The sequence below is a fragment of the Crassostrea angulata genome, chromosome 2, assembly GCF_025612915.1.
Source record: "Crassostrea angulata isolate pt1a10 chromosome 2, ASM2561291v2, whole genome shotgun sequence".
In the NCBI taxonomy this organism is placed as follows: Eukaryota; Metazoa; Mollusca; class Bivalvia; order Ostreida; family Ostreidae; genus Magallana; species Magallana angulata.
The window spans coordinates 30,038,221-30,062,141 of record NC_069112.1 but is presented as its reverse complement, the minus strand read 5'-3'; the positions used below and the strand labels follow the sequence as shown (position 1 = coordinate 30,062,141).

At 30.6% G+C, this 23,921-nt stretch overlaps 1 protein-coding gene across 1 annotated transcript; it reads right to left on the bottom strand.

Moving 5' to 3' along the window:
* Nucleotides 1-1,151: 1,151 nt before the first annotated feature.
* LOC128172074 (receptor-type tyrosine-protein phosphatase mu-like) lies at nt 1,152-23,788 on the bottom strand. The gene is made up of 28 exons (XM_052837845.1): nt 23,657-23,788; nt 21,063-21,293; nt 19,875-20,129; nt 18,505-18,636; nt 16,796-16,927; nt 13,640-13,771; nt 11,143-11,274; nt 10,376-10,513; nt 9,961-10,095; nt 8,572-8,678; nt 7,907-7,989; nt 7,692-7,768; nt 7,260-7,567; nt 7,029-7,116; nt 6,813-6,877; nt 6,667-6,703; nt 6,460-6,557; nt 6,191-6,319; nt 5,584-5,732; nt 5,202-5,337; nt 4,850-4,996; nt 4,559-4,646; nt 4,379-4,452; nt 4,099-4,233; nt 3,846-3,965; nt 3,592-3,737; nt 3,051-3,186; nt 1,152-2,693 (listed from the first exon to the last, which is right to left on the bottom strand). Exons 1-28 carry the CDS (start codon nt 23,715-23,717, stop codon nt 2,613-2,615), a joined length of 3,552 nt encoding a protein of 1,183 aa, XP_052693805.1. The 5' UTR covers nt 23,718-23,788; the 3' UTR covers nt 1,152-2,612.
* Nucleotides 23,789-23,921: the final 133 nt, after the last annotated feature.

The following is a 23,921-nucleotide window of genomic DNA, read 5'->3' as shown; positions in this document are numbered from 1 at the left end:
AATAGAAAAATTTAATAACTTATTTTCTTTTATTTAGGCCATGTAATAGTAGCGGTCTCACAATTGCTTTTGTAGTTTTTCTGTTGTTTGATCAGCGCTGATACTTCTTCAGCAAAGTAAGTGAAGGTAGATCGCTTAATAATTGTTATATAGAACAACTCTTTGTTGGACCTCAACTTACAATCTTAAAACTTCTGTAACTTTTATTTAAACAAAACCTTAGAGGTCACGGAGTCTCCTATTCTGTAAAGAAATCATAAACTTATTTTGTCTACAAGCCAATATGGCTTGGTAAATACGACGTTATTCGCTGTTAAACTTGATCACCTCGCTCTACATCTGCATGTGAACGTAAACCAGTAAAATGTTTTCAATATTTCTTTTTTATGTTCTTTAAATACGTACAGTATCAGTTAACAAGCTACGTTGTCATGAGAAATGATATATGTTTTACTCAATGTGGTTTAGCAATCATCATTGCATATCACGATTACCTTCATTAAGAGAAGAATTAGCTAATGCAACATAAGGGTATTTGGGGTTGATAATCATACATATCTGTAAAATCTAACGCTTTATCTACAGCATTGAACAAAGAAAAACAATGGAACTAAAAATATCAGCTACAAATCCGTGAAATCTAACACATGAACTCCTGCAATTGGGAACACGGATTTTTGTTTCATTGGAGTACCCGTGCTAATAAATAAACACACGTTTGACATTGTAACTAGACTGTCTGATAGGCTTACATGAAAATGAGGTTATTTCCTTATACTTAAAAGCATTTTCATTGTACAACAAGTACGTGATACATATAAAATCTACAGTGGAAACCCTAAGACCACGGATTTCATTAATTTAGTAAAAAAAGTATCATTATTCATAACAGCTTTATGTTATTATTCATGAACCCAAATAGGAGAAAAAAATCATTACATAGAGTTTTAATGTAATTTACCAAAAAGTGACACCTTTGCATATGTTCTTATCTTAAGTGTGATACCTAATTCATGAGTATTTAATGACCAAAAATAGGCAATCTAAATCTTATTATCTTTTATGATCCTTGATAATGGTTGTAGTTTAACAAAATTATTCTCCTGTCGATAATTACAATGTACTATCAATGATTTTGTTTTTATTCGGAAGCACTCGGGACAAATTGCACAATTTTACCGTTATTATTCGGTGTGAATTAATTTCGTTTGCAATGTAAAGTCCCCATAAACTCATTCTAGGGTAAAACTAGCTTTCTACATAATCAATTAATGTCAGTTACTATTTGTGTCAAAACATAATGTTAAAAAACAAAACAAAACGTGCTTTTATATAAAAAAAATGACAAAACAAATTATTGCAGTATTTAACAGTATTTTTACCAAATCGAGGAAAAACGTCATTTCAAGTTATCACTGTCTCATATTTATTAAAATATAGAATGGCCAACGTTTTGGAAATTTTAAAATTTCAATACCCAGTAGGCGACAAAATATTTTTTGGTTAGTTTTAGATTCAGAATTGTAATCCGAATTTGTACGAATATGTCATCACCTTTTTCCAAGTTGGAACAATTCAGATTCATTCAAAGAGATTAAAGAGCTTGATATTTAAGTTATGAAACAAATATTTTTATCAACAGACACCGATCCTCAGCCATGGTCGATAACTCTAAATTTTCCAGATTATTTTCATTCGTACCATAATGTTACCTTATAAACAAATTTGATTAGTCTTCTATTGTTAATTCTACGAGCAGTTATTGAACAAAATGCTTGACTAAATGGGTCCATTGGCATCTACGTCATATAACGTTAGACAATGGAGTTCATACCACCGATGCAACGGTACTTTTTTTTTATCTCAACATGTATATTTACTGTATTATATTCATCGTAGGCCAACCTGCAATAACTTTGTAAAATAGATTATTTCTTATATATTTCTTCCTATTTCAATTTATTTTTAAAGTCTACAAGACGAAAAACATTTTTATGATGAAAAAATACAGTTTTCTAAATCAAAACAGCAAAAATTAATTTGCATTTAAATAAACAATAAACACAAAAATATTACTTATGATAAAGAAGAAAAGTAAACGAGCTTCCACAGACATTATTTTGAAATGATTTTTCAAATCTATCTATCTATCTATCTATCTATCTATCTATCTATCTATCTATCTATCTATCTATCTATCTATCTATCTATCTATCTATCTATTTATCTATCTATCTATCATGAGATGATATATTTGAAAGTAATACTGTTGTCTATATTGCTATTTGACTATGGTTAGTTATAAATCAATTACTAAAAGCTGTTCCTGAAACAACACGAAATTGAAAATTATAATGATTCGGTGCATATTTTTGTTTTAAGCATGTAATATTTATATTTATTTTTATAATTGAATATGTAAATTACCATATTTTTTTTTTATATTTGTATAAACTTAAGAAAATTAATTGAATGATTAAAGTATTTCTGAAATATCATCTTTCATCCAGTTTTAGGTTATCGTTGTTGTATTGTGAATAAGTATTTGTGATTACTCAATATATGATTCTGTCACTGACAAAGTTACATTGAACGATGAATAAACTTCATGTTTATTGGTTGTAGTAGATGTGTTCTTCTTTTCGCGACTTTATAAATCTGTATAAGGCCTCGTGGATTAGTTCGTACTCCTCCTGAAAAAAAAATAAACATTTTATAGTGAAACTGAACAACATGTATTTGGAATGTGCAAAATATTGTTGTTGTTGGTTTTTTTATGGGTTTTTTTTTGTTTGTTTTTTTGTTGTTGTTGTTGTTGTTGGTTTTTTTTTTACAAACAATATCAATCAATTTCATGAATAACCATGACTATCGCCTTCTATCTTTGTTAAATTTGTTTCATTATTACCTTAGTTGAGGATAATGTCTTTTATTGTAAAAGGCCGGTATTAATTGTTTAAACCAGAATTCAAATAAAAAAAATGAATAAGTTTATTCTTTTTACTTTATACAAAAGACATTATATCAACAATCAATCAAAAATGGTTTACCAGAGAGTTACAAAGTTCAGGACGTCTTGTCTGTAGGAGTCTGACCGCAGAGAACACGTCTATCTCCTCGTCCATTGTTAGCTGTTGTATCAGGTTGTATACAACACAAAACACACCACACAGAGCGGCACCATCCCTTTAAGTATGATAAGATATGGCATAGAAGCACACATACATGTAGTGCACAAAAAATCATTATGGTGGGCAATTGTTTTTATATTATCATTTTACAGAATCAGAGTTTATACATTTAAGGGCATCGTCAGATATCAGGTTTTACAAAAAAGCTCAAGCCGCACAAAGAATAAGGCAAGGTACTGTGTAACCAAGGACATCATGTTTGCTACATATTTAGAAATATAATTTAACATTTGAATAAATGAAACAAACATATTCTTTACAAAATGCTCCCCTTTTACCAATCAGATTAACAACGAATATAAGGAGCATACCACATTAACACTGAAAATAGATGCTTACCGAAACCGTTTATTTTTAAGTATTAGTAAGTTTCAGTTCGTTTTTCGAATAAAGGTTAAACCTGCTGACGACGGTTATTGGGTTGTCTGTTTCAATTTTCTCTACCAATGACACCAAACCAAGAATTTGAGAAGCCGTCTGAGATTCCTTAAGATTAAAGTTATACAATGGTTCCACAAATTCAACCAAACATTCTTTGTCTTCTATCTAAGAAAAAAAAAGACAAAGCTTAGACAGCAATGACTTAAATGACTTAAAAAGTTGATGGACATGCATAACAGTTATACAAATCTGTATTATCATTCCATTGCTTACCCCTTTGTTAGAAATTCTTATTTTTCGGCATCCTATTTCTGTTTTATGTTCTTCCTGAAGTTCAATTTTGAAAGGTCTCAAACTCTTAGCTTTAGTTATAGTTGGCAACCATTGCTCTGCCTGTAATACATCATACGCTATTCTTAAAACACAACATACGATTAGATGTAAATCAGTAATATATGGTTTTTTTTTGTTTTGTTTTTTTAATATCATCTCTCGGTAGATTTATTCTCAGATTTTAAGCTCGTACAGATTCAACACTGCTGAGAGGGTCCATACAGACGACGACTTCCGACTCGTGATCAGTTATGAGTCGCAGGAAATCTACAGCGTCCGCTGGATTCTGATAGTGAGTGATGATAAATTTATCCCGGTTGGTGAAAGACTATCATAAACATTAAGTATATAAATTAAACTTCAGTAAATACTGATAATGGTTATCAATGAGTTTTTGAGTTATATTGGTTAATAAAATAAATATAAATGTAAACAATATCTTACACAATATTCCAAGTTTTTTTAAGACTTACGGGCACAGATATTGCATTGATGTAATTCCCACGTTTGGAAACGGTTGACGTTAGAAACAGCACGTATTTATCCACTAAAACAATTTAAACCATATTTCATTACATAAAAGAAAAGATGATGAAGTAGAAAATACTCTTTAAATGTTTCCATGTAATGGTGTAACCATTTGTTTTACTTACTAGGGAGAACTGAGCTTGACATATCCCTGTAATCGGACGCAAGTTTGTAATCCGCTTCTGTGTACTGAGGCTGCACTGTCAGAAGCCGCTAAAATATATTAATATACAGTGAGAAATACAAACCGTCTTTATTTTTGTTAATTTAAAACAAATATTTTGATTGAAAATTAACCTCGTCAATAGATCTCATAGGCTTCAGTGCCATTTTCTAAGAGTTGATTGATGCAGATTTCTATCTAGTGAACTTCCATTCAAGTCTCTAAAATATGTTTTACAACTATATACGAATACCTGAACCTCTTTTCTAATCAAAGAATCATTTGCCGGTAGATCTATTTTTGCAGCTTCCAATTTCTGAAGAAATTCCATTGTATTCTGAATGGGAATTTGAACTTTAAGCATTTCATGGAGAGTCAGATATATTGTCTTGTATTGTTCCTGCAAGGAAAACGTATAGCTTGTAACCTCTATTCTTATTAATATTAAAATAAAAAAGATCAACACCTGATAGATTGGAAACATATGTAATGCTCAATTTTTTTTAGTTTGATAAACTTGTCACTAGTTTTCTATGTTTTTATTTTGTTTTCGCTCAGGGTTTTGGTACAATGTTTATAAAATAGACGAGTTCTCAATTATTTACACAAGTTTGGACCATATTCATCCTTTTTTCTCTCATATCCTTCACGTATTCTGCAATGTTGATTTTGTTATTCCTTTGGCTTTCTTTGTACAATGCATCAACTGCTATGTAGGTTCCTGTTCTTCCGATTCCAGCACTTTACCGATGAAATAGTTCCTGAATTACTTACAGCGTCATAGACATAAAAACAATTACTTGGTTTATTTTTACAACATTCGTCAGAAATGTAGATTTTTAGTATGAAAATTAATAGACATATTAAAAATCTAAACAAGTGTTTTACAACATACATGATGTCGTTTGATATATTAATTCTCTCGTTTCATTTTTATATTAGCTAAAATCGAGATGTGACCTTAAATGATTAAAACCGTGAATATACCTGCAATGTACGATAGTTGGACCTCCGTAGCTGGTACGTTTTGTTCTTTCCACATGATTGTGGAATAGTAAAAGACAAATCGGATCCGGGACACCGTGATCCGGCCAGGCTGTGAAATGGTAATGGGTGACCGTTCTATTCTCATGTTTCTAAAATTTGCAAATGCTTATGCTAAAAGCTGATACAAGTTATGCACTTAATTATTTTGTCAATTTAGATTTCATTAGTCTTTGAACGGCATTACTTTAAAAGCTGCTTTAATCCTAAAAAAATTCACAACTTTATTTGCAGATCAAATAAGTTAAATCATGATGCCCCCTTTCAATCTAGTCGAATGCTTTAGGTCTGTCAATAGGCCTTAAAAAACTTAATATCATATAAAGGCTTTTGAACAATATAAGACTAACTTACAGTGTACTACATATATTGATGACGTATATGATATACTATGACGAACTTTCTTAATATAAATTCGAAATTTTGGTTGGCATTAGAGGATTGTAAGGCGATGAAAGACCGATTTTAGTATATCTATTTTAGCACCATTAAATTTTCATTTATTTCAGTATGCATTACCAAATGCTCTTGTACAGTTTTCCCTTAATACCTGTCTGTGTTTAACATTCAGCCTACGAATGACGTAATACGCATAACGCCTTTCCTCAGTCGTTTTTAATGTTAAAATGTCACAATCCATGCTTGCCTCCAGGTCTGGCCAATACTGAATACATTTTCTCTTTAAAAACATAATGCATATTTTACATTTTTTTTCAAATAGGAAAGATTAATACAGTTCGTTTCTAAATATTGTCATAAAAACTGTTTAAAATATTGAAAAAAGCAATTCTCAACAAAAAGCTTAGCTTAAGCATTTACCTTGCTTTCTTCTACTAGATTTGTCAACATGACTATTTGTGCTACCTTTTCTTGCCATACCATAACCCAAAAGTCGTTGACAGTGTTTTGTTTTGGTCCTGTTTAGGAAACAATGATTAAGCTATTTTTTTATCCCTAAGGTATACGATTATTTTCATTGATACGGCAAAATATGACATGAAATATTTGTTTTTAGAAATATACTACCTTGGGTTGCAATGTAATCATTTTCTTGCCCAATACCCTAAAAAAGTAAATGAAGAGATCGATATTTTCGTTTTAAAAATTTGAAAATTTCTATAACGTAACTATATAGAATTTAACTATTTGTGTTTTAATGAAATTGTACCCACGTCAATATAATTGGCATTTATGTAGTCAGAACACTTTCTTTCAAGTGTAATTCTAGAATGATCATCTACAAATATTAAATTGAAAATAATAAAAACAAAAAACAAAATTAGTTATCTTTGTTTATTATGAGTTGATCGCGAAAAATGTACTCGTATATATCTAAAGTTAAAATTTATATTTTTATTCCCAATTAAATACTCATTAGACATACATACAGGGAAGTATGGTTTTAAATCTGTTTTTTGTTATATTTCCAGGAAGCTTTCCGATATTACACGGATACTGGTCTCCATACAGTAGCGACTGTAAAAAAAAACACCCTAATTAATACGCTTGTCAAATTTATAACATTAAACGCTAAATGTACTATCAGCTTTTTTTCTTAAAAAAGGTATACCACCATTTTCACATATTTTTCCTAACATAGGCTTTATCATTATACTTACCGCATACTCTTTTTTAAAACCGCTGTCATCGTTTTTCTTGATTCCTTCAATAACTTTTCCTAATTCAGTTACATCTCTATCTATTGTACAATGTTCTTTTATCTGAAATACGTCGTCAATCTGATTTCCTGCGTGTACTTTTTCATTAACAAATGTGTTTTTATCTTTAAATCCATTGCTATTGCTTGCCGTCTTTGAAGTTTTACCATGTGTACATTTCATATTTAATGAACTTGGCAAATTCCTACTTTCTTCAAAGTTACTCCTCTGACAGTAAGTTGAAAGATTCTGCATTCTGTTTTGACCAACTAAAACATGAGTTCATATAGATCAAAAATCAAAAATCGATAACATAAATCAATCTATTCTCATAAACAGATAGGACACATATCCACCGTTTTTATATTTAGAAACACAATCGGAAGTAATAACGGTATTGAATTGAAGTTTGTGCCTCATAGTCGTCGTTGTTAGTGGTAGTACGTAACTTCAATGTCTTACTTCGAGTCCTATCATGATTAAAAATACATGTACATGTAATTTGTGAAATGTATACATAATATAAAGCATAAAAGATGAAGGCATTTAACATATGTTTTCCATTAATGAAACATTTTATATTGAACGTGATAGAAAATAAATGTTACCTCCAAAACAAAATTGTAATAAGAAGAACAGCGACTGCAACGATACTTCCAAGCAGGACAATTATAGTTGGTAGGTTGTTATGCTACAAAGATTATATAAAGATGATTCACTGGTTGTAAGAGAGGTTCATAAGAAAACAACATTAAAACGAATCTGAGATATGTAAACTTTCAATTTATCTAGATATGTGAATGTTTATACATTTTATGCTTTTCAGAAAACTGTTGTAAAACTTGATTTAAAGGCGATATTCTAGCCTTGCAAATTTTCAGAAAAATAAAGTGTGATAAAAACAGCATAACACAAAGTTAACAGTTAGTTTTTTGTTCACTGGTTTATTTTATATTTCATAAACAATTCTTTTAATTTGGTCACAGTGTATGTATTAAAACTGATGTCAATACATTGAATAACAAACACATTGACCACAAACAAACAAAATGATTTTGATGAAACATAACTGCAAACTAATAAAGACTAAACATAAAGACTGATGATTTCTATGTTGTAAACTCTATAATGAAGAATATATTACATGGCGCATTGTTTAAATCTAATTGTCGATAGTATGTTTCTTTGGTATTGATTTCTTACTGAAATTCTATCTTTTAATTTGTTAAAGCCTCACATCTCATTTCAAGTACTTGAGAGGTAGGTTACTTACTTTTTCGTTGTCAACACATTCTCCGGTCTCGTGATGACAATCCTGATTTAAACATCTGATATTACATTTTTGTGAGCAATTCATTCCAAAGAAAGTCTTTTCACAATCTAAATAAAGAAATGTTATGAAAATATCGTATGTTTTTTAAGCATATCTGTACTGACTTTCATCAATTAAAGTGACAACGTATTGTTAATGACAATCTTTCTTTAAGTAATACAAGCATTGAAGAGTGCTAATATGCTGGTATATGATGTTATGTAATCTGATCTGATATGATTAACTGAAAAAAAAAAAAAGATTTGATGCTGTAAAAAACAAACATGTCACGCTCAGCATTTGACCAATAAATAACACTATAATAAATACATGCCCTGTGTTCTTATAAACCATGTTTTCACTTATACTCTAGTAAATAGCAAATATAATGAATCTCGTCCTGCCAGAAAATCACACAATGCTAAATAAATGACCATATATGTATGCCAATAGTAGAATGCAAAAAATGTTGCATGCAAACAACGAAACCTGAACTTCCAATATTACTATTCAGCAGAGGCATGCTACAATGATTCATGTATTTTCAAATTAATGTACGCATTCCTAGATATATCACTCGTGCCAACATTCTAACATGTTACTTTTTCACAGTTGAACAGTTACTGTTTTATCGTTTATACCTTTTGTTTATGTAAATCTTTCTGCACAAAAACAATGCACAAATAGATTCTATTCTAAACTTACCAAATTAGACGTTTTCTCTCGTAGACAAAAACATAGTAAACATGGTAGATAGAAGTCAGCACAGAGACTAGAAACAAATATAACCAGCTTGTGCACGGACGAAAAATTCTAATAACCAAACCGATTCCGCAAATCTAGAATATTCTAAAATATAAACTAAATCCGGGAACATGTTGTATAATATTAGATTGGCTAAAACAACATCATTTGTTGATGTTGTCATGACCTTGTAAAATTATGTTGTTTACCTTTATATACTAAAATAGAAAATGTATGAACCTTCTTTTACTAAATAAACATTTCATTATAGAAAACAAATTTTAGTATTTGCGACATCTTGACGTCACAATAGTGCAATAAACGCATATGCATCCTGAACAAGATAGTTTGCTGTCATAATCCAGAAGAGCACTAACTAACTAACTATTTTTTAAAATAATGATATAACAATAACACATCTATAGTAAAATGAAGTCTTGTACTTTAAAGTTAAATACATAGTATTTTCATTAATTAAAAAATTTCTAACAATGGAATCGTTTCAAGTAACTGTATTTCACTAATCACAGATCACTACATAATGATTTATGGTACAGGTGGTTACTGAGTTTGAAAAAAAGTATTTTAAATTGTTGCACTACTCACGTGTTTTACACAGGTCTCCTTGGTAACCATCAGCACATCCAGATAAGCACGTCCCATTAATATGGTGGCAGTCGTTGTCACGACAGCTTTCACAATGTTCACTGCAGTCATTTCCAAATGAGCCGTTATTGCAAGCTGTTGTTATTTAAAAAATACTATTTCTAAAACTATTACTTTTATATCATCAGTCATTTGGAACATTTTATTTTCTAATTAACTTGTGTTATGATTGTATTAAATAACAAGGGTAAAAATAGACTTGAAAAAGATACCGTTGGTTGAAAATACGGTTTCTCATTCGGATGTGTATATCTTATTTTCTTATTAATACGTTAAAAAAATAGCCCACCATATACATGTATATTGAATATTAATATCTATGTGCACTTTCAGCCTCTTGATATGTTTTACTTACTTTCTTTACACAATGTCCCCTGATAGCCTGCACTACAGCCGGTGAGACATGTTCCATTTATATGTAAACAATGGTTGACGTCACGGCAATGTCCACAGATTTCTTGGCAAGCAATGCCATATGACCCTCTGTTACAATCTAACAAACGTAAAACTACTCTTATCCTGTTTGTATAGCATTGAATGATTTTATTTTTTTTTGATGTCGTCGTGTCAATAACTGCCATCAGGTAGGCAGACAAATTGAATAGCACGTAATGATGATTTGTCTGCTCAACTGAGGACAATTATTGACGCGACAATATAAAAAAAAAGATCATTTAATGCTTATATTTACATCCCTTTAATTATGAAATCAATTATTTACTTAAATAAATCAATACAAATTGCAGATCAAGGAAGGAACAAATTAGTAACAGCAAGAACAGCTGTTTTATAAGTCTGGTTTCAACTGGTTATCACATATACTGTTGAGTTGTGATCGATGAGCATGAAAATTTAATCCATGAAAAATAACTTTTGAAGTTTTGATTATAACAATAAAATAAACTTCTTTTTGGAATAATTGTAAAACATGCTGTTTTGACAACATGTATGAAATATACTTTTAACCGATAACATAGAATTCACTGTTTGGGAACTGGTTATGACAATTAATACACAGTGATTAGTTGATTTATAGTTGTGGCATTTAGAAGCATTTAAAAATCACATAATTTATTGAAAAAACACAGTAGAATGTAAATATATTTTAGTAAACGTTCATACCTTCATTACAGTAGTCTCCCTTCCAGCCAGGATTACACCCAGAATCACACAGACCATTGGCATTGTTACAGCCTTTACATGTGTTGTTACATATGTAAGCACACTCTTGTCCAAAGAATCCAACTTGGCAAACTAATGGCAATGAAAAATATAAACTATGCTCATACATCACGATCGATTTATGCAACGGTTTGTTTAAGTCATGTTAAACAAAACGCTAAACATACTTTTTACTTTAGAAAGGTAAAGTTCTAAAACTATCCTTTCTTTTCAAAAAATATATTCTAATGATGTTTACGAAATAACGCTCATTGTGATCATAAATATGCCAGTCTATTGTGTAATTTTGTTTTCAATTGATTAAGGATCATAAGGGGAAAACATTATCCATATTTCAAAAGAGATTTCTGTAAGTACATACAATCATAAGAGGTTTTAAAAGTTCTCTTTGAAATTTTGTTTTATTTGATCTAATTTTAAGCAAATCTATAATTATATATATTCTTAATAAAAAATAAGCCAATGTTACATGACGTTATTTGTTTTTGAAGATGAATTCGTTCATTTTACATAGGATAGCAGTCAAAAAAAATTTTGTGAATGTCAAATTTCAGGCTTAGGCTAATATTCTTAATGTATGAAACAAGCACTATTTTCAATCTAATTTAAGCAACCGCCCTAGATTCTATAACACTGATGGGCTTACAAACTTGGTAAAATTTGTTAAAAAATATATCTTAAGATACATGTTTGAGAAATCTGAAAAAAATGTGCAAGTTTCATTTATGTAGTGGTGTATTGATCATTACCTTAAATAGAAATTGATTAATTTTCTTTTGGAAATCTAAGGTTGACAAAAAAGTTAAATTGTCAATTGCTGGTTTAAAAAAATATTGAAACTGGATCAACTACATATTCTGTGTAAACAATCTCTTAAGAAATCCTGTGGAAAGAAAACATTTATAACATACGGAAATATACAAAATAGAATGATTTCACTAAAATTTATTACACAACTTATATTGTATAATTAGAGCATATTGATAGTCAAAGTGGATGCTATGATAATATTACATGTATATTGTAATGCATATAATATTACGTGTATTACATGTAAATGGTATGAGAATATCATTGTATATAAATATACAAGAGCATGATGACCTGGTTGATGAAAATGAATGATTTCTTAATTTGCAAAATTTTCAGTGTAAGTTTAATGACATCAGATTTCCTTACATATCCTGGTCTACATAAATCTATTTTACTAAGTTTGCATAATCACCCCCTCACCCCCCCCCCCCTTCCTACAGATAATAATCCGAGGTCCTTTACATTTTTTTTTAAAACAAGCAATTTATATTCATTCCCACCTCTACCCTCCCAAAAAATTGCTCAAGGTTATGTCTACAAAATATTATGTCTACATTCGATGGAAAATATTTGATTTTTCCATAAATCAACATGAAGATGTTTGGTTTCATGTTTCAGTAAATGGTAAGCGATATGCCAGTTACATTTTCCTAATACTTAAAGTACCGAATGATGATAGCTGTCAATCATACTTAACCACATTTTAATAACTACACGTAAAAGATTTTAAACAGGTGAGGCACGCGGTCAGTTTTATAATCTACCCGATGAAACAATTGTTCGTGCACCATTGTAGTTTCTCAAGTTCAAAAATCTCATTTGTTTTTGTTTTTTTATTTTGTGAAACTAAGAGAAATGCAATTCCAAGAAATGCTACACTCTTTATACTTTATCCCTACCCGCAGCGATTTATTCAATATTCTATGTTGTGAAATCATACATTCATAAGAAATGAGATTATATTGAAAAAAAACTAAGAATTCTTGACTTACTTATCAATAATAAAACACATCTATCCAATCAAAAATATAACGCAAGGTATTCGATTTGTCTGCATTGCGTGGTGTGTCATAGGACCGACGACATCCAAAAAAGGCATTCAATGCTTATATTTATATTTTTATAAGTGAAGTCTATTTTTATGAAATATTGTGTATCGCCGCTATAAAACCATCATTTGCACCCTTAGTCAGGGATATGAAACGTACATGGAACAGCCATATTAACTGATATTTAATAAGCTTACACGACAAAAAACGTTTGTATCTGTGCTCATGACGCATGAAATAACAAAGTGTATTCATTATAGCAATGAATCATGATTTTTTGAAACATACAGTCTCATAACTGCAGCGGTTTGTGCATAAAAATTGAGTAACGTTGATCTATTAACGAGATGTTCACGGGTGATCGGTTGGCCTTCTTTTTGGTCGTTAATTAGGAATACCATTGTTATATCTTTGTAGTTAAGATCTATAGGGGCGAATACACGAATCTACATAGTGTAAATAATTAAACATATATATATATATATATATATATATATATATATATATATATATATATATATATATATATATATATATATATATATATATATATATATATATATATATATAATCACCTTTATTGCAAAAATATCCTGTCCATCCTGGGGTACAGCCATAATCGCATAAACCATTGATGTTGTTACAACCTGTACACGTCTCAATGCATTTTTCAGCACAGTCAAGTCCAAAAAATCCGTACGAACAAGCTGTTTGATATAAATAAAAAGACTGTGACTGAATAGTTCGTGCATTGAACCACTGAATGGGTTGTTTACATGAACATATGTTTCAATTTAGATAGTTGTATCTTGTACATCTGGATTACAAGTATATTCACGCATTTTACATGCGTCCCCTTGATAAACTGCACCCCAACCAATTAAACATCTATACATGAACTACTATTTAAAATTATAGACTCGAATTGTTGGGCTTTAATACCAAGAAATTGGAAGAGTATTGTGTTTTGTTTTATATATTTCAAACAGCATTGGTACCTGAAGATTACTAATTTGATTTTATTTTTTCTCAATCAAGATCTGCAAATGAATAATCAACGGAATTTCCTAACAAAAATCCGAAAATCATCTGAATTTTTTGGATCTTACAATTTTGCGCATGTGCATTACATTCACGCTAAATTACGGGAGGCTCTTTAGTTTATAATTTCCACAATATCACATTTGCATGGATAAACTCAGATACAAACACGTGTACTGTTATTTATTTATTTTTTTTTTTTGAAAATTTGCTATACACCGTATTCTGTTCATCAAACAAAATACGGGAGATAACTCTAACTCAGTGCATTTATTATAAAAAATCCCGAAAGTTCCGAATATCAAAATTGTGTGTAAATAATGAAGGGAGTAAAAAAATGTTGGTGAAAAAGTGTTGAATTCGAATCAAATTTTTAGATGAAGGGTATTTACAGCCTCAAATTGGTTTGTTAAGAATAATTTGACTATTATTTTTAATGCAGCTACATTAATTTTTTTTCTAAAATAGATTCTGCAATTTTATGCTACATTACTGGTATATGGGAAGCCTAGCTTTAACTGTGGTGAAGGCCTGTCTCGAAACAAAGTTAGATTATTCTAACTAAGCAGAGTGTAGTAAAATTAAAAGCATTATTTTAGGCTTAAGAGCTTGGTTATGTAAATGAGAACAATATGGTGTGTCGATGTATCTATATGGTAAATGCCCGATATCATATTATATAAATAGTGCCTGTTTTGAAGGGTAACAGTTGAAATTGACACCATGAGAACACCATTGTCAACCGACTGAAGCGGAGGTTGACAATGGTTTTCGAGGGGTGTCAATTTCAACTGTTATCCTCCAAAACAGGCACTATTTATTTTATTATACTGAATGTTTAAATATTACAGAAAAGTTTACTGCTCTTACACAGAAATGAAGTGAATTATACGGCGAAGCGTACGCGCATAATTTACGCGCATGTAACAATTTGTTGTGTAACCCGTTGCCAAGTGTGTTGCTAACGCTGAGGGTAATAGAACGGATTATAAACTGCGTCAAAACCAATCAGATTTCAGTATTTAACATGAAAGTATAATAATATGCAATGTCAATCCGTGCACGCACGAGTCTAAGTCTAGTATTCCATTTATTAGAAAGCATTTATCAATGTCAAGACAATCGTACATCGTATATTCTATGTTCACAAGATGAACAAGAACAATTAAAATGTTTTCAGTCCTGAATCATCAAACAAAAACGGCAAAAGGCAGTAACTATTCTGGGCGCCCACTGCTGGATTAATTTACCATTGGAACTGTATAAGCTTGAAACATACGGGGCATTCCGGAGACCCTAAAAACACTGTTGTTCAAGCGCGAATATGAAACATAAACCAGAACTATATCAAGGACTAAGAGGTAATGATGCTTCTATTTTGTTATCATCACTCAACTAACAAATTTATAGTACATGTATCTCTAACATAAAGTTTAAAAGCATACGACTCTTATGCACACATTATACAGTGCATAGAAACTATGTGTATGTTTTGCAATCAAAAAGTCAATACTATAATAATGATAATAATAATAATAATAATAATAATAATAATAATAATAATAATAATACTAATAATAATAAGATGATGATGATGATGATGATGAGCTAGGTCAATTGAATTAAAGAGCAAACTACAATTACCACTTATTGTACTAGTTTTTTTACTGAAAAAGGATATAGAATAGGTTTCAAGAATGCAGTTTGTGTGCTTTATATTACATTAATATGTTATAGATATTTTGTTGACAAAAATGAATTCAAATATGTTCAAAGTCTAAAAATATTTATCGATCCATAATTTTAGATTGGACGTGAAAACTCTTCTTATCGGCAAAGGAATTTTATACGTTTTTCTTTAGTCAACACTTTTAAGGTACTTGGACACGATTTGACTTAAAATTTTCAAATTTTATTTTTCAATTTTCAATGATTATTATGATAAATATAGAATTTTTTAATGCTATGTCAAAATTTGAAAGTCAAATACAGTTATAAGCAAAATAGAGAGTTTATAGTTCTTTATTTTGTAAACAAAGCTCGAATATTGCCATTTTTTTTACATACATGTATGAGTGTATTGTTGTAAGTTGCAATCAAATGTATCTTTCTTTTGTTGATACTAGTATTTATGAAGATATTGAGTTAGTTTAAATTGTTTTTACGTGTCATTTTGTCTAAGATATGGTAATTCTCTACATTACATTTTATGTAAACAACTATAAGACTCGAGCTTTGTTTACATAACAACCAATTCTTATGTCTGTATCTCGCTTGTAGCTTGACTTTAGCATTCAATATTTTGGTCAATCATTTAAAATGCACCAGTAAACAATTTTATACATGAAAAATACAAATAAAAATATTGATCTCTAATCGTTTTAAGTCCCTTTAATCTCTCGATTCACTTTTAACTGGTCAACTAAAAACATATTCATTATAACAACAAATGATTGCATTCATGGATAATGCATATTCAGGTTTGTTTTTCCATTTACCTCATTATGCACGACAAACATATTTATTCTGTTTTGTAGTTCAGGCAGATACTTGTGTAATAATACATTTATGTTAATCTGGTTTTCAATACATGATTAATGATACAGCTATTGCAAAACCCTGATGGTAGTTGATTTAAAATAAAAAGTGTAAACAAAGAAAAGCTTTCCTTATATTTTGTAAAACAATACCTTCATTACAGTAGTCTCCCTTCCAGCCAGGATTACACCCAGAATCACACAGACCATTGACGTTGTTACATCCTTTACACGTGTTGTTACATGTGTAAGCACAGTCCTGTCCAAAGTGTCCGTGTAAGCATACTGATAGCAAAATGGTAGAATTGAAGTTATGTATACTGCTGCGTGAAAATGTGTGAATCTATCTATTCACTATCTATCTATCTAATTGGTTTTTTTTTCCTTGAATTTGCAAAACGGGTTATGGTTAGCATTGCATTCGTTTTACTTTTTACCATGGCAGTTGTCTCATTTATGATTTCACTCTAGCGATTTTTAGTACTTTAAGGAAAAAGACATGTTACGAGTGAGATACTTTGAGAAAAAGCACTATTGGTTGTCATGATTTTTCAGCTTATACGTTAAAGAAACAATTTGCGTTTCCTTTTCTTGTTGTCAGGAAACGAACGAAAATGTGTTACGAAAATTTCATTCCTCTCCATGTATTTCGTTAAATAGTGAAAACAATTACCGGTTTGTTATTTTGATGTTCCTTCAAATAACAAGAAACTTATAAGCACATGTTTAGTGGTCTGTTTTGATAGAGCTGTAAGTATTCTTCCTTTTTGGCACATTACAATCGATTAACAAGTTTATAGGCAACCATTGTGCAACTTCGTTTGTTATATAAATACATGTAGTTTTACACCGAAAAAAGTTTATAATGAATTACAAGACGGTGAAAAATTATTGCAAGAAAATAGATATTCATTCAGACCTGTAACTATTCAAACCTATTTTTGATAAAATGGAAGCAATTAGAATGTGTATATCAAAACAAGTAATGACGATGTAAAACCTTTAATAAAATAAAAGCTACCTTCTTGACAGTTGTCTGCTCTCCATCCTGGTTTACATCCAGAGTCACACAGACCATTGATGTGGTTACAGCCGTAACAATTATCGGAACATTGATCAGAACAACCCTCTCCAAAAAATCCCCATGGACAAACTGTTTTGTTAGTAAAATCATATTGACTGAAATCTATCTATCTATCTATCTATCTATCTATCTATCTATCTATCTATCTATCTATCTATCTATCTATCTATCTATCTATCTATCTATCTATCTATCTATCTATTGTTTGTTTGTTTGTTTGTTTGAAATATATATTTTTTCCGACCTGTAACTTTTAAAACCTATGTTTGATAAAATTGAGGGAATTAGAATTTATATATCAAAACAAGTAATGACGAAATAAAACCTTTAATAAAATAAAAGCTACCTTCTTGACAGTTGTCTGCTCTCCATCCTGGTTTACATCCAGAGTCACACAGACCATTGATGTGGTTACAGCCGTAACAATTATCGGAACATTGATCAGAACAACCCTCTCCAAAAAATCCCCATGGACAAACTGTTTTGTTAGTAAAATCATATTGACTGAAAACTATCTATCTATCTATCTATCTATCTATCTATCTATCTATCTATCTATCTATCTATCTATCTATCTATCTATCTATCTATCTATCTATCTATCTATCTATCTATCTATCTATCTATCTATCTATCTATCTATTGTTTTGTTTTAAATATATATTTTTTTTCCGACCTGTAACTATTTAAACCTATGTTTGATAAAATTGAAGGAATTAGAATGTATATATCAAAAGAACTAAGGACGATGTAAAATCTTTAATAAAATAAAAGCTACCTTCTTGACAGTTGTCTGCTCTCCATCCTGGTTTACATCCAGAGTCACACAGACCATTGATGTGGTTACAGCCGTAACAATTATCGGAACATTTATCAGCACATCCCTCTCCAAAAAATCCCCGTGGACAAACTATTTTGTTAAAAAAACATATTGACTGAAATCTATCTATCTATCTATCTATCTATCTATCTATCTATCTATCTATCTATCTATCTATCTATCTATCTATCTATCTATCTATCTATCTCGATAGATCATGTTGGTATTTATTACAAAATACATATTTTTTCCCTTAACTTTGCAAGAATAATTCAGAATCGGCACATACCCTAAAAATTGGAGAACCACGATTACCATGTTGGGGCAGTAGCTGAGTTTTGAATACGGTATTTTACATTTTTAATTGTACATTTATTGAAAACGATAAAAAGTATTTGAAAATGTGTTTAATTAAATCATTACAGTTGGTAGATGATCAAAGATATTTGAAAGCTCTTCGGGCTCTTTTAAATTTGATCACGGTCGCGACTGTAAGGAATTTCAAAAGCATTGAGTCACCCACCCCCCAAAAAAATATTGCTGGGATAGGCATCGTTTTATGATAATTATAATTTAAAAAAGAATGTGCAATATTACTTAATTGATATTGGTGACCTCGATAGCCAGGCTTACAACCCTAGCAGTATCCCCCCTCTAAGTGACAGTAATTAGTGTCATAATTAGACTCGTACATATGACTATGAAGTCATCTAAGTACATCTAGTATTCATAAAATGGTATTGTCTGTTTTGAAGACTCACATCCGCATGTACTAAATGAAAGAGCTGATGTGTTTTGTTACACATATTTATTTAAGGAATAAGAAGTATTTCTTTAAGTATCAAGTGCACACATGTAAGGCAATAATTTCTGTCGGGGGCGTGGTCAAATCCAATAAAGCCCGAAGGGCTTTATGATTCGGGCTTCATGATAGATTTGACCACGCTCCAACCGAAATTATCACCTCAAAATATTCAAACAATAATTCCTTATTACTTATATTTATATTATTTCCATTTGTAAATTTTAAATAACATTATTATAGAACAACTATTTTTTATGTAGCACATGCTTTGTATTACTATGCAGAGCACCCAATACCGTTTATACTGTAATACATGCCCATTTTGTGTCACTCATTGTTTATGAAGTTATAGCGGTTTTCGGGTTCAAAATTATTTCCTAATGTTATCACAGACAAAGAAAATCGAAAATATAAATATTATCATTTGTGGCCATTTTGTATAAAATCACAATGAAACATAAATGTACATGTAAAAATATGCTATTGAGTTAACATTATTTTTAATACTTTTAAGGACACTTACCATAAACTTCCACCTCACATAGATCGCTTTCAGCAAACTCAGAGTAATTTTCTGGATATGTTACGTTATTCAGTCGCTCGTTGTAGTATATAACATATTGTCCAATCAAGTTACATGTTGTATTAAACACAGCAGGTATGGTGCTTGCTGAAAAGTTTATGTCCTTAAAGCACAGTGTTCCTTGTAGTCTATTTGTCGTGTTTGAGATATACACAGAAAATCCCAAAAAGGACCGTGCAAAATAACTTGAAGAATCTAAATTAGAAAAAAAAGTAATAATTAGTACGCAGACACACCATCTGCTACTGTTTCTTACACTAACAAAGAAATGGATGACCGCGAAAATATTGATGATAAATTAAGTAAATAAATCAATTCACTTGAAGTAGAAAATAATAGTTTAATAGTATCTTTACGTTTTAAAATTGCTAAAATTGTTCGTTACTCCCTTATATTAGACTTTTTTCGATTAAAAGGCCCATTCAAAAATATTTTGCAAACTCCAGGATGTCATTTTAAGATCAAATAATGTATGATAAAATGTTAAACATTTGATAAACAGTTTTCTTTAAAGATTTTTGGAATATTATTGAAATAAATTATTTTGCATATTAATTTGACGCTTCAAAAATCCACATTAATTTTGTTAGACTCTTAGTAAATCATGTCTTTGTTAAAGGCCTTCTTTTGCAGAAATGCGAGTAATTGTCGTAACACCTAAGGTTGATTATCTGATAGTGTAAAACAGCAAAGACACTTTACCTTAATCTAGCGTCAACCTCGTGAAAACGAATCGCCCGATTTGTCAATTTTAAGCCCATAAATTCTCTAAGTTGGTAAGTGACCTAGTCAATTTCCAACTTACGGCACTTCAATTCTTATTTTGTAGCATATCTAATTATACTGCTCTATTTATAAAATGGTTTCACTTAATTATTAGACACTAAATTTATAAACACTGCATCTAAATAAACAATATAATATTCTGTTGGAAAATCGAAATTACACGCCGGTCAGAATGTGATCGGAATAGTTCACTTTCGGTGAGCTAAATAGGTCAACAGGGTAATTTTATTGTATCTAATAGCAAAACTTGTTTTTAAACTGTTTTGATTGAAAGAAAAATGGCCACTACGACATTTTTAATGATATATTTTAAGTGACGATAAATAATTCAAATAAATATACCCCAGATATTATTATTCGTCAAGTAGTAGATGGTGATGTGATGGATGCTGTGGATGCTTGTCAGGTTCACCCACCAGGTGGCGGTTTGTCCGCTTGCAGATACAGCACATTGTCCTCCGTTCCACATCAGGTTTGTTTTGCGCCCATCTACAGCATTACTTGCTGCAAATGTGTCGTTATTTGGGAAGTATGGGTTTTGTTGGTATGCTGGCTTTTTAATGGCAATATTTTCTAATAAAACAACCAAAAAAGACGAAAATCTGCAAATGTAATAGCAAACCGCAAACTGTATCTTTAACCCATGTCAACCTTGAATTCATAAACACTACCTACCGTATCCAGTGAAATGAAGTACCTTACATGAAATATTTTGCCAAAAAAATTACTAAGTTCAAAAGCTAGTATTTTTTTCCAGAAATTATCAGAAACTAAAATCCTAGCAATATACACACCTCTAATATGTGTACAATTTATCTGCAAAATAACAACGTCCTATCTTGAAAACTGTAGGAGAAGTTATCTGTACAATGAGGGTACCTTTAATGGAATATTTTGCCAAAAAATGTTCAAAAGCCGATATTTTTTATGAGTTATCAGAAATCACAAATCCTACCAATCCACCTCTAATATATACTGTTGAGCTGCAAAATAACAACGTTCTATCTTTAAAAACTGCAGGAGGAGTTCTCCATACAATGAGGGTACCCTTTTGGCAGCTGCCCGCCCGCCATTTTCACCATTTCAATAACCGGAATTTTCCATTAAAACACGGTTAAAACCGAAAGGTTTAAATTTTCGGTTACAGTCATATTTAAATGAATGACAGATAACATTGTTGAACATTGGTTTTCAAAGAATTAATTCAATAAAGAGATAATCGGTCAGATGATGTTTCTGAGATAATAAAAAAAAATATTACAAGCATTAGTTTTTTTCAGTGTTTAAATGTTTCCTTTTTCAGTTTTATTAAACTTCCTGAACAATGATATTTTACCGGTGTTCTTTTTTGTTTGGTCATTTTCCTACCAGCTTCTAATAAAGACAAATAGCAAGTATTTAGCTGATCTTTAATGTTGTAACATCTAACATTTTGTTCTTAACATGATTGCCCTATTATATGTTTGCGAATCGTTTAGATTTTCAACGGAAATAGCATATATGTTTGTATAAAAAAATATTTTCCGGGTTTGTTTTGACATCGCTTATTTTTAAGAGGATCACGAAGGGTAAATTGATAATGTTATCAAAAATCCGTATAAGCTGAATTCATTGTTAGTAGAAGTCTTCATACAAAACAGTCTTGTCTTAAAACTGTCATATTGTCATATTTTATATAAAAAAATAATCACCAAAACATTGAAACAACTGTTGCAAAACATACACTTTACACAGCCGATAAAAAATGCTTAATATCTCTGAAACAATCATCACCTCTCTCTCTCTCTCTCTCATTTATGAAATTGTAAAAATACTGTACGTTACAAGGCCATATTTTTTTTTCACATACTCTGGAATCCTCATTTTACGTGTGGGGGTGGGGGGGGGGGGGGGTGGGGGAGACCAATATTCGTTGCTTTTGTGGGTAACCCTTGTCTGATACAGTCAGATACAGTTAAGGCTGAATGTTTTCACAAATACGCTCAATTTCTTTGCATAGGGGCTGTGGTGCACATCATTACTTTGCAATTACATTTCAATTACTTTTTTCTAAGTTCAATGTTTAGAAGGGTGTCTTTTAAAAAAAAAAATAAGTTTGTGTAGCTGTTTGGCATATGCTAGTGTTTATACAATTTTTAAATGTATTATGGCGCTTGATAAGTTTATATTGCATAACACACGGTCTACAGAAAAAGATAAAGGTTAAATGTTTGGTAAGTGTGAACCCCTCTCATACCCAAACAGATATATTGAATAAGAAAAGAAAAGCTGTCTATTCAGAGAAATGGGGTTTTCTACATGCACTGTATTGCCCCCCCCCCCCCCCCAAAAAAAACCCCTAAGTTCAACAGCTGGTATATTATTATAAATGGTCACACATCAAAATCCTAGCAAAATGCTCACATCAGTGTGCACACCTATGTACAGTCGATTTGCCAAAGAACAACTTCCTATCTTGACAAAAGGAGAAGATTTATCCGTACACTATGAGTACCCTTTATGCAATATTGTGCCTAAAAAAAATCAACAGGTTGTACGTTTTCATAAATTATCAGAAATTAAAATTAAGCCACCATCCGCCAAACCGCCGATTTGACCGCCCGCCATTTTCAGCATCTCAATAATCGGATTTTTTCTCTGGAAAACCCGATTAAAATTCACTACACAAAATATGACCTTAACAATATATTATAAATTCAATGTTCACGTTTTAAGGTTTAAAAGATTTTATTTAGAAATCAGGTAATGAAGTAAAAAATGATTATAACTTTAATTACAAGTATTTACATGATTATGTATGTCTTCTCAAGTTTTCAATTACAGTTTGTGTCGATAACTCCCAACCGTACAGAAACGCTTGACTCAAAATCTTTTAATTGCAATTTGTTACGATATATTTTAATAAATCAATGCATTTATAAAAATTGATGACGTACCATAGCAATGAAAAACATCCAAAAAACACGTGCATAAAATTAACCAAGTCTGTCTTTTCATTTTGACAAATGTTCCTATACCGTCATTCAGCCAATGCCGCTATAGTGTTGAACTGCATAACCATAAATCCGGAAACAAATGAGATGCATATAAAAAATAAAATGTTTTTTAGCCTAATTATGTATAAGGAAGTTCATGTCATTTGATAATATTTGTTTCCTATCTTCCAGTGTAGTTTGAGAAGGTTTTAATGTAAAATTGTGG